Below are 12,380 nucleotides of genomic sequence, written 5' to 3'. Positions count from 1 at the left end.
GCCATTATCTCATGACAGTATCGAGTTGCATCCCACTAATTAGCCAAACCCACCACCGCCAACCTCAAAAATTTAAGGTTATATTTAGATTGATGGAAATCATGAATTTTAAAACTTTAATAATAGATTCTTTGGATTTATTTGACATAATTATAAATTAAAATGAATTTTCAGTCTTTCAACTCTAAATTTAAATTATATTTGTTAAATATGAATGGATTTTAAAATTTCCAAATATGAGTCATTTGAAATGTTTTGGGGATAATTATACTTTCTTCCCTTGAGGTTTGGTGTAATTATACGTGAATTTTTTGTTATTTTGAAAATTATATCTAATACCCCTTATGTTTCTTTTTATCTAATGAATAAACTCCTCTGTTAGTCAAAATTCACAAAAGAGAACAAGAACAGACTATGATGAAATGGTCTCATTGTAAATTGGGATAAGGGTCTAATTTAAGGAGCTTTTAAAGGATAAAATTACCCTAAATAGGACCTCGAAATGCCCCAAACAAAACAAGGATCCGCACACTTCTCATAGGATGCTAGTTGTACCCTATCCAACCTAGTCCAGTGACCTGAAATAACAACCATCGATCATCCAACACCTGAAAGGTCGAAATCACAACACTTGAACTCATACAAGTATAGATATTTGACTCAATAAATACTGACTTATTTATTTTATTAGACCCCTCCCCCCACAAAAAAAAAGTATTAAAACTTCTTTTTATTAACAAAACCAAAGCAGGTCGACTTGCAATTTATTTTATTTTATTTTAAATAGGCAATCCACGACTCCACGCAATGTGGAAGCAAGCAAGTAGACAATGTTAAGAAATTCTTGTTCAGATTAGGTTTGATTGAATCAATCAATTACAAAACTTGTTATGTGATTGATAACTTTTATTAAATTGTACACCAATCACAATAAATATATTGCACTTATCATCTAACTGATTCAAATTTAATTAAGTTGAGTTCGGGCTAAATTTCCCACACAACTAACGAACAATCAACCTACCTATAATATGTTTCTATAATTCTGTCCATCAATTTTTTGTCCCTTCAATTTCTGTCTCTCAATCACCTAAATTCAAGGATCTCTTCTTCTCTGGCTACTTCAATATTAATCCTTTCAGCTTTTTTTAATTCTTCTTTGTCTCTGTTCCTCCCTTCCATTTCCCTCTCCTCATTCCTATTGCTTAAGGCTCCATCCTCATTCTCGGACAACATGGTATGCCCCCTTCCTTTCTCTTATTTATTCTCAACATCTTTAACGTTGTTCTTAGATGAAGACGATGGTCGACATGAAAATGGAATAGTTTTACGTTTTAATGCAATCTGCAAAAAGTGCATGCATGTATCTGACAGACGTGAAATAACATACATTGCTGTAATACAACAATAATCAATATTGTCTCAAATTTTGAACAGATCGCATGCAATATTTCTATTCATATGATCTCTTATGTGACAAACATTTCGATGGTACTCATTGATTAATTTTCAGGCGAATTCGGCGTCTGGGATGTCCGTGCATGATGAATGCAAGCTGAGGTTCTTGGATCTGAAAGCAAAAAGGAATTACAGGTTCATAATTTTCAAAATTGAGGAGAAAATTCAACAGGTGGTAGTCGAGAAGCTCGGACAGCCAGAAGAGGGCTACGAGGATTTCTCCTCCAGCCTCCCTGACAACGAGTGTCGATATGCTGTCTATGACTTCGACTTTATCACCGACGAAAACTGCCAGAAGAGCAAGATTTTCTTCATTGCTTGGTAAAACATATAATCAACTACGTACTTTTCCCGTTCTATGATTCTAAATTCTAGTAGTTGCAATTTTGACAGCATAGGATTTTGTAAGATCATGACATATTAGGATATGGTTCTGTGCGGTTGCAGGAGATCGGCACTCATCAATTATTTATACTAAATTAGTATCTGAAGAACATTGCAAGAAACTACTCTTAAGTCAAAATGTAATATTGAGTTGGGCTCCACATTTCAATAATTACAACTAATGAACATATACTACAATATCATGATGTTTTGATAACGGCATCTTTTTTGTTCGTGGACAAAAAAAAAAGAGAGATTGTTTCTGTCGAGCTGTGTAATATCGTGGCGATCCCATGCAAGATTTATGTGCGATTCTTGAAAATGATCAATTTACGAATCTGAATGCTAATATTCTTCAACTTACATATTCATCGTACCTATTTATGTTCCTGTGTTTTGCAGGTCTCCTGACACGTCGAGGGTAAGGAGCAAAATGGTGTATGCTAGTTCGAAGGATAGGTTTAAGAGAGAACTCGACGGAACCCAAGTTGAATTACAAGCAACAGAACCCAGTGAGATGAGTATCGACATTGTGAAGTCACGTGCAATGTGAGATTATTACATTGTAATTCGCAGGAATATTTTCTTGCGTGGAAGGTTTTAATGTAAGACCTTCAGTTGAGAGGTTGTAATACTATAATTTGTATCCTTTTCACGTGTAATTTTGTTTCCAGGTTCTGTGAACTCAATTGCCTCGTTGTTGAGGTCCACTAGAACAGGAAAATTTCCAATTTCCTGCAGTTATTAAGTTCATTTAATTGAAAACCAATGTGAACGTTGGGTTGCAAGATCTCTCCGTGTGTGGGAGAATGTTCTGTACGGACTAGTATTTGAACATGGTACTAATTGGACAACCTGGTCTTATATTGAACATGGTAGTACTACCGATAACTTCAATCTTACATGAGCATTTTGAAACGTTAACGCATGAGGCAACAATGCTACAATCAAATGGTCGAATAGTGGTGCCTTGTTTCTGTGAGAGATAGATCACGGGTTCAGGTCTCAAGGAGAGTTGGAGAACCGGCATTAATCTTCCTTAAAAGAGGACACTCGCATGAGGCAACAATGAAGCAAGCCCTTCATCCACTACTCTAATGACCTCAAATGTGAGGGCAATGTTGTACAAAAGAATTAAGGAAACCTATGTTTCTTATAGCAGGCAAGATTTACAAGAACTCAGACAACCCAAGAATCAAGATCACTGGTGAGATTAGAACAAACGAGAAAGAAAAGGTAAATACAAGTGTCGCTACTATGTCTATATCCAAATTTACAATGTTAGCTTCCAGTCACTATGAAGAAAGGGCGAGCTCAGCCCAAGCCAGAGACGACGCCTTGATTTCGAAAGATATGGATGTGTCTATACCACTTTCCAACATGGAGCACAAGTCCCTCATGGACGTCCTGGTACTGGAACTCGGATGGACACATAGGTTCACAACCTCGCATATCACTTTAAGGTCCTCCTGTCTGAAATGTTTCAGTTCAGGATCCACTACATAAGACATATTGTTGGGCGATTCCAGAAACTCCTTTGCCTGCAGTAGAAACCAACCTTACATACCTGGGAAGGCTCTAGACTGAAGATAACATTGAAAAGATGAAAGAAGTGTGGAGAATTGATGATGTCTTACCCAATCGACTAAGCAACCTTTGTCTTTGCAATATGGAGGCCTCCCACTGACAATCTCAAGTAACAGAATCCCGAATGCATAAATGTTTCCCTGGATATCTAGATGACGTCCTTCCAAAGCATCTGGAAGTATACAAACAGCACCTTCATTGCTTATAGTGCCTGAGCTCTTTTCTGATCTTGAGAAGATCATTTTCCAGCATTCAAAATCAACCAGCTGCAGAAGAATTTGAAAGTAACTTAGTATTCAAGAAGCATTTAAAGAAGAGAGAGAGTTGCTATGATGTTATAGCATGATTGAGAGCCCTGACCTTTGGAGAAAAATCTTCAGTCAGATAAACGGAACTGGAGCTCAATTCGGATATAGTAAATGGAGGATCAAGTTCCGTATGAAGATACTTCAGTCCGCGTGCAATACCCAGTATAATATTCATGCGCCGCGTCCAAGAGAATTGACATCCTTCTCCATCTGCAGTTATCAGAAAGCTCATGGAAGCTGTTATGATATAGAATGAAGTTCCCAAAAAGCGAAGAGAGCTGGTAAACTAAATAACTTACAGTGAAGATGCTCATAGAGTGTTCCATTTGATGCGTACTCAAAAACCAGCATCCTTGTGAACGGATGGCTTTCTCTGCAATAGCCTATCAGTTTCCCGGCATTCTCGTGATTTAATCTTGCCAAATCTGCCACCTTAATCATGAACAACATAATTCGTAAATCATGTTTGTCTCAGAATTAAAAGTTCAAATATTCCATCACATAGGTTTATAAAAATGCATTATGCAAATGTTTATGAAGAAAGATGAAAGCACCTCTTTTTGATAGTAAATTTCGAGGTAGCCTGTCCAATGCTCTTCTTTGATGCAAAGGGATATCACAGCAATTTCAGGCCCACCTTTCATGGTGCCTTTGTAGACCAGGCTATCCGGGGACGAACCAATGATGTTGCTGAAATCTTCACAGGCTACCTCAAGTTCTTGCCTGCTATATCTCGTAACGTTCTTCATTGCATCAGAATCTGAGAAAGCATTTGATTCAATGCAGAAGGATTCAGCATAGAAACATGTATTTGATATGTCTGAGTCGTTTTTACCAAAAGAAAAGGGATGTCTCCATGAGAGACTTCGGTGGTAATTGTTACTCGATTTTCAAAGATAGGATAAATGAGGCATAAAGATTACAACCTATGTAAGTTGTCATATAGTCCTTTGTACTTGCGAACTTCTTCCATGGGATGATGATTGAAGGTTTTCTCTTCCACTTCTGGAATGCAGTAAAAAGAGCGACGACAAATAGCAAACCAACCATGATTCCTGTGGCTATTTCGAGAACTAGGAGCCATGCAGGTTTCGTGTTGGTAGATCGATGTTTAGTTCGATCTTCAATAGGCCTGTGTTTTGTGTTAATTCCTGGACGGGTTCTAATAGGCGGAGGCACACCTGTTATGGATAAAAGTTTAAGTTCGAAGGTTTCATATGGTTAAAGTTAGAACGATCAAAATCAACAAAAAGTTTCCAGACATCAACAGCTTTAGGGAAATATCAAAAGGGACTAACGTTTCAAGAGTCATTTTATACACCTTTCTTTCATTCTTTCATGTAGGTGAAGAAAATGCAAGATGTTTTATCTATGCTTTTTATGGTTTCTTTCCCTTGTTTCCAGTAACAAGCAGGGTCACCTACCACATTGTGCAGCAGGACGCTGCTTTGCATCTTTGGCTTGAAGGCAATTGCCCTGGAAACTGGATCTATATCCAAACATGAGCATTAAATACGAAATAAGGGCAACAAAAATAATAGATAAGAATGAGAAGTGAAAGAAAGTGTACAAAATACAAGAAGTACCTTGGTAGATGCTCCAAGCACTTAGGTATGCTTCCAACCAAAAAATTGTATGATAAGTCTACCACTTTCAACAGGGAGGATCCACAGAACCCCAGAGGGCTATCTTTTGAAGCATACCTAATGTAGTTGTTCGAGAAACAACATTAAGAATACATTACTTGGCGAAAGTGCAAGCATTTACTGGAAATTTGGTCTCAATAACCAATAGGACTTATACTACTTTGCGAATCATAAAGCTATTCAAGTACTTTCCACTCACATTCCATGGGCGTTGGATAAAAACTGCGAGCTATTACTAGCAGGGATAGTTCCTAGAAACTTGTTTCTATCGAGCCGAAGTTCCTGAAGGTATCTCAAGTTACCAAGTTCGTAAGGCAGCTTCCCAGTCAACCTATTCAACTGAAGGTTTCTAGAAACACAGAGGATGTAAAACTGATGAGAGGAATGGAAACAGAAAACGAACAAAAAGAAGTCAATTAATGTATCTGAATGTCTTAAAAGTCATTTCCCACGAACATTTTCTCAATGCCGGTTAAGTTTCCAATCTCAGGCGGTATTGGTCCTGTTAGCTGGTTTGACCCCAAATCCAAAACCTTGAGGTTCTTCAACATGCCAATTTCCTTCGGTATTGAACCAATCAACAAATTGCCATGCAAAATTCTGTTAACCAGCGGAAGACTTAATCAGCACAATTGCTATAGCTATACCCCAATAGTGAAAAATATATGGAAACAATATCATGAAAGCTTACAGTTCTTGCAAAGTCGAGAGCTGGTAAAATTCCGGTGCAATAAAACCCTTTAACGATGCTCGAGATATGTTACTGAAATTCAGGTGGAACCCCAAATAGGAAGTCTAATAAGACACTAACACCATAGTATGTAACTTGCAATTTACCAATAATGTTGTATATCAAGTAAAACTTAAATTCATTCTTTTACAGTAAACAGAGTGGAACGAGAAACCTTACAGCTTTACGACATGGTCTCCAGCCATAGAACAAGAAATGCCAGACCAATTACAAGGATCTGAGACCAGAGGATCCCAATTTGACAAAACCAGTAAAGGGTCCTCGAAAATAGCTCTCTTGAAAGAAGTTAAAGCTTCAACTGAACACAAAACCCACAATTCCTCTGTGAGAAACTGTACTTATAAACTCTACAATAAACTTCAGCTACACCAACATTCTTATATTTACTTATAACCCAAGATCTTTGCACGATAAATTCACGTAGTAATGCCACATTGAGATGAATTGATACATTTCAATCACACCAATTCTAACGGCAAAAATATAATTATCAAAGAGTAATTAAACCAAGAATCAAGATTTGTGCAACCAATTAAAAGGGTGCAGGGGTAAGACTTGCCTTCATTCTTTGGAAATGCAAAGCAATCCGCAACGAAGAGGCCTGAACTGAAATACAGAAACAGTAATGAAGTAAAAGATATCATCTTTCTTCTACACATTAGCACACCTTAAGTGCTCGACGAACCCATCAAGAACAACAGTTTCAAAGAAAACAAAATGAAAAGATAAAAAGGAAAAGAACCCAAAACAGAAAGAAAAAAAAGAGCTAAAGAAGTGGGCTTATGAGACAAGTGAATGAACTATAAAGATGGTCCAACTCAGGGGTATTTCAACTGTTTATCAACAAACAATATAAAGAATGGCAATAAATCCCGTAAGAGGAAACGCAAGATTCTGTCAAGAATTAAAGAAAACCCAAAGGTAGTAAGCTTAGCAGTAAATCTTGAATCAAAATCAGCAACAACCCATGAAAGCAAAAAGCAACCCACGAAGGAGGAAGACTTGGATTCAAAGAGAGGTGTTTGGTGTCAGAAACAGAGAGGGACAGGCAGCGGGCGAAATGGATAGAATGGAACTACATCAAACTGATTCCTTTACAATATTCAGCAGCTGCAGAAAGCGCCTGAAACAAACGAAAAACAGGAACACTGATGGAATTTTCTTGCTTGTTTGTGAGTCCTCTGGACTGGAGGAGTAAATGAAATGAAAACGGCGGTTTTTGAATTAATTTTTGGTGGGGTGGGGGGGCTGACTGCTGAGAATTGAGACAGACAAAGAAAGAAACAAAGAGAGGGAAATGCGTAGTAATTGATGAGTGACGTAAATAGCTTTTGCTTAAGCTAATCAACGTAATTATGGCGGGTGAGGAATAGGAAAACCATTTGCCTTTGCCAAGATGAGATGAGAGTTCTCATATCACATGCTTCTCATTCTTGAAATTCTTTATTACCTCATTTAAATTTAGGAATAATTATATTCTCCTTTCATAAAATTTGATATAATTATATGTAAATTTTTTATAATTTAAAAAATTATATTTAGCACTCTCGAGATTCACTTATGTCTAACAAATAAATCTTTCTATTAATCAAAAATCATTAAATTTGTTGATATTAAGAAAAAAATTGACTAAAAATTAATATTTACACTCGATTGACTTACTATTGATTTATAGCAAGTCAAACATTTTTTTCCTAACAAAACTACCCTCATAATGGTGGAAATATACATTCTCACATGCATTAACACAGAAAGACGTATGAGTTTAATTTGATTAAAAAATAATTTATTTGACCCGCAATAAGTCAGTAATAAGTCAATTGAGGTAAATATAGATTTTTTTCGATTTTTTTGTTAATATAAGCAGGTTCGGTGAATTTTGACTAACGAAATGACTTATTTGTTGTTAGACATAAACAAATCTCGATGGTGCTAGATATAAATTTCGAAATTACATGGGGTTTATGTGTAATTACATCAAATCTCAAAGGAAGGGAGTGTCATTATCCATTAAATTTAAGAATAATTTTAACAAAAATGGTACTTATATTATGTTTAGGTCGATATCTCAATAAATTAAATAATATATCGGTTCGATAAATATATTAGTATAATAAAAATATCAAAATAAATAATAATAAACTTACATAAAATTACACAAAATAATAATTTCGTACATAAAGCATATATGAATTTTTTTTATTTAAAAATCCACATATTAAAGTGTTTTGTATTTGCTGGTTGATTTTATATCAAATTTTTAAATACATTTACACTATGAATTACAACTACTTTCTTTAAATTTAATATAATTATGAATATTTTTTTGTTATTTAAAAAATTATAAATATTTTTTTAAATATAAATTAATTATGTAGCCTTTATAGGTGAGGTGGACATTACTACTTTTACCTTTGTTGATACTTTTTCTCAAAAAATAAAAAAATACTTGAAATAATTAAAAAAATGAAAATGAATAAAATAAATAATTCATATGGCTATTAGTCCGTAAAAGTATCTTTAAAAAATCTAACAATATATATAATTATAATTTATAATTCAAAAAAACATTTTAATCAGTTTATCATCAAAATTAAATAAAAATTTAATAGTGACTAATGAAATAAGCTCGTTGTTAAACGCACGTTAAAATTATGAGAGCACCTATAATTTGTCAATTAGTAAATATTTATAATTATATTATATCTCAAAAAAGATGGCTGGAATTGATCCTAATACATTTCAGAGATGTGTTTTCAACTTTTAAGTTCTCCAAATCAAAATGTTATTTTATCTATACTATATATATATATATAAACTTCATTTTCACTCACAAATAACGATTACTTACACCGCGGTACCAATTTTTTAAATTACAAAAAATATCCTTATGTATTTTCAAAAGTCCTACTCAAATTCTTCCTTTATCTATATATTTATACTATTTATATATCAATACTAATATGAAACTTTCACTCACAAACTACAGTTTGTAAAACAACGATACCAATTTTTTTTGTGTTAATATCACTAAATTTCTATATATTTATTTATTTTATTTTTTAAATATAGTGTGTTGATTTATATATTTTGTTCTTATTTATAACATATTTAAAGCATAAATAATTATTTATTATATGCACGCAAGGAATGCGTGCCATAACGGTTAGTAAATAAAATTTATCTATACTATATAAAAAAAATTTATTTTCACTCACAAATGGCAGTTACTTACATCACGATATCAATTTTTTAAATTACAAAAAATGTCCTTATGCATTTTCAACCACCCATACTCAAATTCTTCTTCTCATCTATATGATATATACTATCTATCTATACTAATATGAAAATTTCACTCGCACCATTTTTTTTTTTGTCAATAATATTCTTAAATTAATTTATTTTATTAAATATGATGTGTTAATTTAAATATTTTATTCTTATTTATTACATATTTTAAAGCATAAATATTTATTTATTATATACACAAGGGACGATGTACCATAACAACTAATTATACCAAAAGTTAAACAAAATGAGCTCGAATGTCTGCTTTTAAGTATTATATATATATATATATATATATTATTTTATTTTAATTTGGATAAAACTTACCCACATAAGAAACAGAATAATGCCCAGAACACAAAAAGGAGAGCCTCCGAATCTTGCGCCAGTATCATGTGCCTCATTCTCAGCGCACGTTAGAAAGCACCGCACTTAATAATTAGAGGGTATATTAATATAATACAAAATTATGAAATTATAATAAATTTACGGTGTAATAAATACCTACACGTTTGATGGATTAAAATCCAAATATAAAACTAGTTCACCGGACATCAATCTTAACAACTAAATTAATAGATCATAATCAGCGAGCATAATATTACTTTCCACTATTGGTTAGAGGCTAGTATTATTTTTTATTTGAAAAGATTATTTATAATTTTTTAAATAATGAAAAAAGTATTTATAATTATGTTGAATTTCAGAAAAAATAACTGTAATTGAACAAAATCATGGGACATGGTCCCTAGTAGTTAGATAACGAAATATGTCTTATGTTAGCATTATTAAACCATTGATTATTTTAATTGAGTAGACCTTAAGATAAAATATACTATAAATGTGCAGATTTATATAATATAAAATACTATAGAAACAATTTTTATATAATATTAAAAAATTAAAACATACTAAGAAACACCTTTTTATATAATATTAAATTTTATCCCTCATTTAATATTTTCTGTAATAATTTTGCATTTTATGAAGGAAAAAAATGTAATGATATTGATCGACCTCGAAATATGCGATCGCGACTGTTGATCGAACAAGGCCACGTATTCTCACACGATCTAGTGATTGGGTCTTGAGAATGAAAACACGAACATGAGGCTCGTCGGTGCTTCCCCGACAACGACCCTCCGACGCTCAAGTTAGAGTTGATCGAGGTAAAAATGTGCAAGCTGAGATAGTAGGTCGAAAATAAATAGACAACAGTTACCTCAATAAATGACCCATCGGGGTATTTATAGTTCCAGGTGTGTACGATGGGTTGGGCCACGCGTCATCATCTAGACGTTGGCGACTCTGATCGGACGGCTATTATCAGGTCGAGTCTTCGGTTTGTGGGGCGGGTTCTTTCCGACCCACTTCAATGGGGCGCGGGTCTTGTGTAGGCAGATTATGGAAATGCCCCTCATTAAAGGTATTTTTCATAAATTGGGGTTTTCCCCATCAGATATCAACCGTATTCCTCTATATATATTATATTTATTTCTTTATAAGTACAAAAATATATATGATAATATTAAATGAGAAGAACAATTAAAAATTTATGTAATTTTTTTTGCTTATATCAACATTTTCCATCCAAATTTTAACAAAATGAGGTCAGGTGTAAATCGAGAAGTCTGAAGATAGTGATAGTGTAAGTGTTTCAAAACTTTTTTAAAAAATATATATATTTTAATATTTTTAAAAGGGTATAAATATAATTAATTCTATATTATATAAATGAATAATAAATTGGAAGGCAGAGAGAAAGACAGGCAATATATTGTTTGAGCGTGAAGCGTCCTCAGTCCGACACTGCTTCCAAGCAAAACATTACAAAAGGCATATATTATCTTTTTTCTTGAACTGTTAAAAAATTGGAAACTCACTGTCTGCCGTACGTACGTCTCCAAATTAACTATATTTTTTTTTATGACGGCTTTTCATAATTACTTGGAAATTAATTGATTCAAAGCCATACAAATGTCAAGATACCAAAATCAAAATTATTAAATAATTTAAAAAAATATTATATAATTACTGTATTTTTGTTGAAGTGATCGTTTAATATGATATCAGAAAACATGATGAATAAGAGATTTTGAAATTGAATCTCATGATTGTCACTCATTTATATATAAAAAATAATCTCACGTGTAAAGTTTTGTTAAAAAAAAAAAAAAAAAATTGACGGCATGTGAGGGGACATGTTAAATTAAGGACACGATTGATATGCATGAATGAGTTTTTGTAGGAATGGAATTAAGGTAGGCGATGTGCACGAGCGATTCGATCGATTCCTAATTACGCGAGGTATTGTCCGCTCTAGGGGTACAAGTTGATTCAAGACGGCTCGGTTCAAGTTCAAGTTTTTTGAGCTTGAGTCGAGCCTACTCGAGCTTTATTATTTTTGTTTGTGAGCTCGCGAGCTGACTAGCAAGCTTTTTCCTTTTCTTTTTTTTTTTGTTTAAAAGTTATTTTTATATCTGTATTTATCTTTAAATATTTAATTATATATTCAATATTATATCAAATTTAATAAAATTCACTATGTATTAGAATTATTAATCAATATCTCATATTTATATCTAATATCTATTATCTATCTAAAATTAAGATTAATCAACAAATTATTAAGTTTTGATATTTTTTTGTAAATAATTATTTAATATAATATATATGAATTTTATTGTTATATAATATCAATTTATAATCTCTTATATTTTTATAAATTAACAAATTTTAACAATTAACTTATTTTTTTATTTTTGTTTGTGAGTATTTATTTGCACCAACAGATATAATATGTAATCTATTTTTTACTATTTATAACTTATGTTTGTATTCCCATGAATTAATTGATAATAATAATCAATATGGTTGCACAATTTTACTTATTTTTATTATCACCTCATTATATATATGAGTTGAATCGTTGTTTGATTTAATTTTTTCTTGAAT

At 32.7% G+C, this 12,380-nt stretch overlaps 2 protein-coding genes across 2 annotated transcripts; one reads left to right on the top strand and one right to left on the bottom strand.

The window, feature by feature from the left end:
• Positions 1-1,129: 1,129 nt before the first annotated feature.
• Positions 1,130-2,848, top strand: LOC105164115 (actin-depolymerizing factor). Its single transcript, XM_011082685.3, has 3 exons — positions 1,130-1,237; positions 1,514-1,779; positions 2,245-2,848. The coding sequence occupies exons 1-3, from the start codon at positions 1,235-1,237 to the stop codon at positions 2,393-2,395; spliced, it is 420 nt and encodes a 139-aa protein (XP_011080987.1). The 5' UTR covers positions 1,130-1,234; the 3' UTR covers positions 2,396-2,848.
• Positions 2,849-2,900: 52 nt separating this feature from the next.
• LOC105164114 (putative LRR receptor-like serine/threonine-protein kinase At1g63430) lies at positions 2,901-7,429 on the bottom strand. The gene is made up of 13 exons (XM_011082684.3): positions 6,694-7,429; positions 6,294-6,432; positions 6,075-6,146; positions 5,840-5,983; positions 5,583-5,732; positions 5,324-5,440; positions 5,162-5,226; positions 4,664-4,918; positions 4,292-4,497; positions 4,037-4,169; positions 3,790-3,947; positions 3,480-3,695; positions 2,901-3,383 (listed from the first exon to the last, which is right to left on the bottom strand). The coding sequence occupies exons 1-13, from the start codon at positions 6,791-6,793 to the stop codon at positions 3,138-3,140; spliced, it is 2,001 nt and encodes a 666-aa protein (XP_011080986.1). The 5' UTR covers positions 6,794-7,429; the 3' UTR covers positions 2,901-3,137.
• Positions 7,430-12,380: the final 4,951 nt, after the last annotated feature.

Source organism: Sesamum indicum, linkage group LG6 (genome assembly GCF_026168435.1).
Source record: "Sesamum indicum cultivar Baizhima isolate 11 linkage group LG6, ASM2616843v1, whole genome shotgun sequence".
Lineage (NCBI taxonomy): Eukaryota > Viridiplantae > Streptophyta > Magnoliopsida > Lamiales > Pedaliaceae > Sesamum > Sesamum indicum.
Note: the sequence above shows the minus strand (reverse complement) of the source record. Positions and strands in the feature narration are given on the sequence as shown.

Bases quoted from the DNA above. Each gene is read 5' to 3' on its own strand.
- LOC105164114 (XM_011082684.3), bottom strand. From the start codon at position 6,793: ATGTGTAGAAGAAAGATGATATCTTTTACTTCATTACTGTTTCTGTAT. The intron at 5,227-5,323 runs GTACTTCTTGTA...GTTTGGATATAG, and splicing joins TGCTTGGAGCATCTACCAAG to ATCCAGTTTCCAGGGCAATT. The intron at 4,170-4,291 runs GTGCTTTCATCT...TTCATGATTAAG, and splicing joins AAATTTACTATCAAAAAGAG to GTGGCAGATTTGGCAAGATT.
- LOC105164115 (XM_011082685.3), top strand. The intron at 1,780-2,244 runs GTAAAACATATA...TGTGTTTTGCAG, and splicing joins AAGATTTTCTTCATTGCTTG to GTCTCCTGACACGTCGAGGG.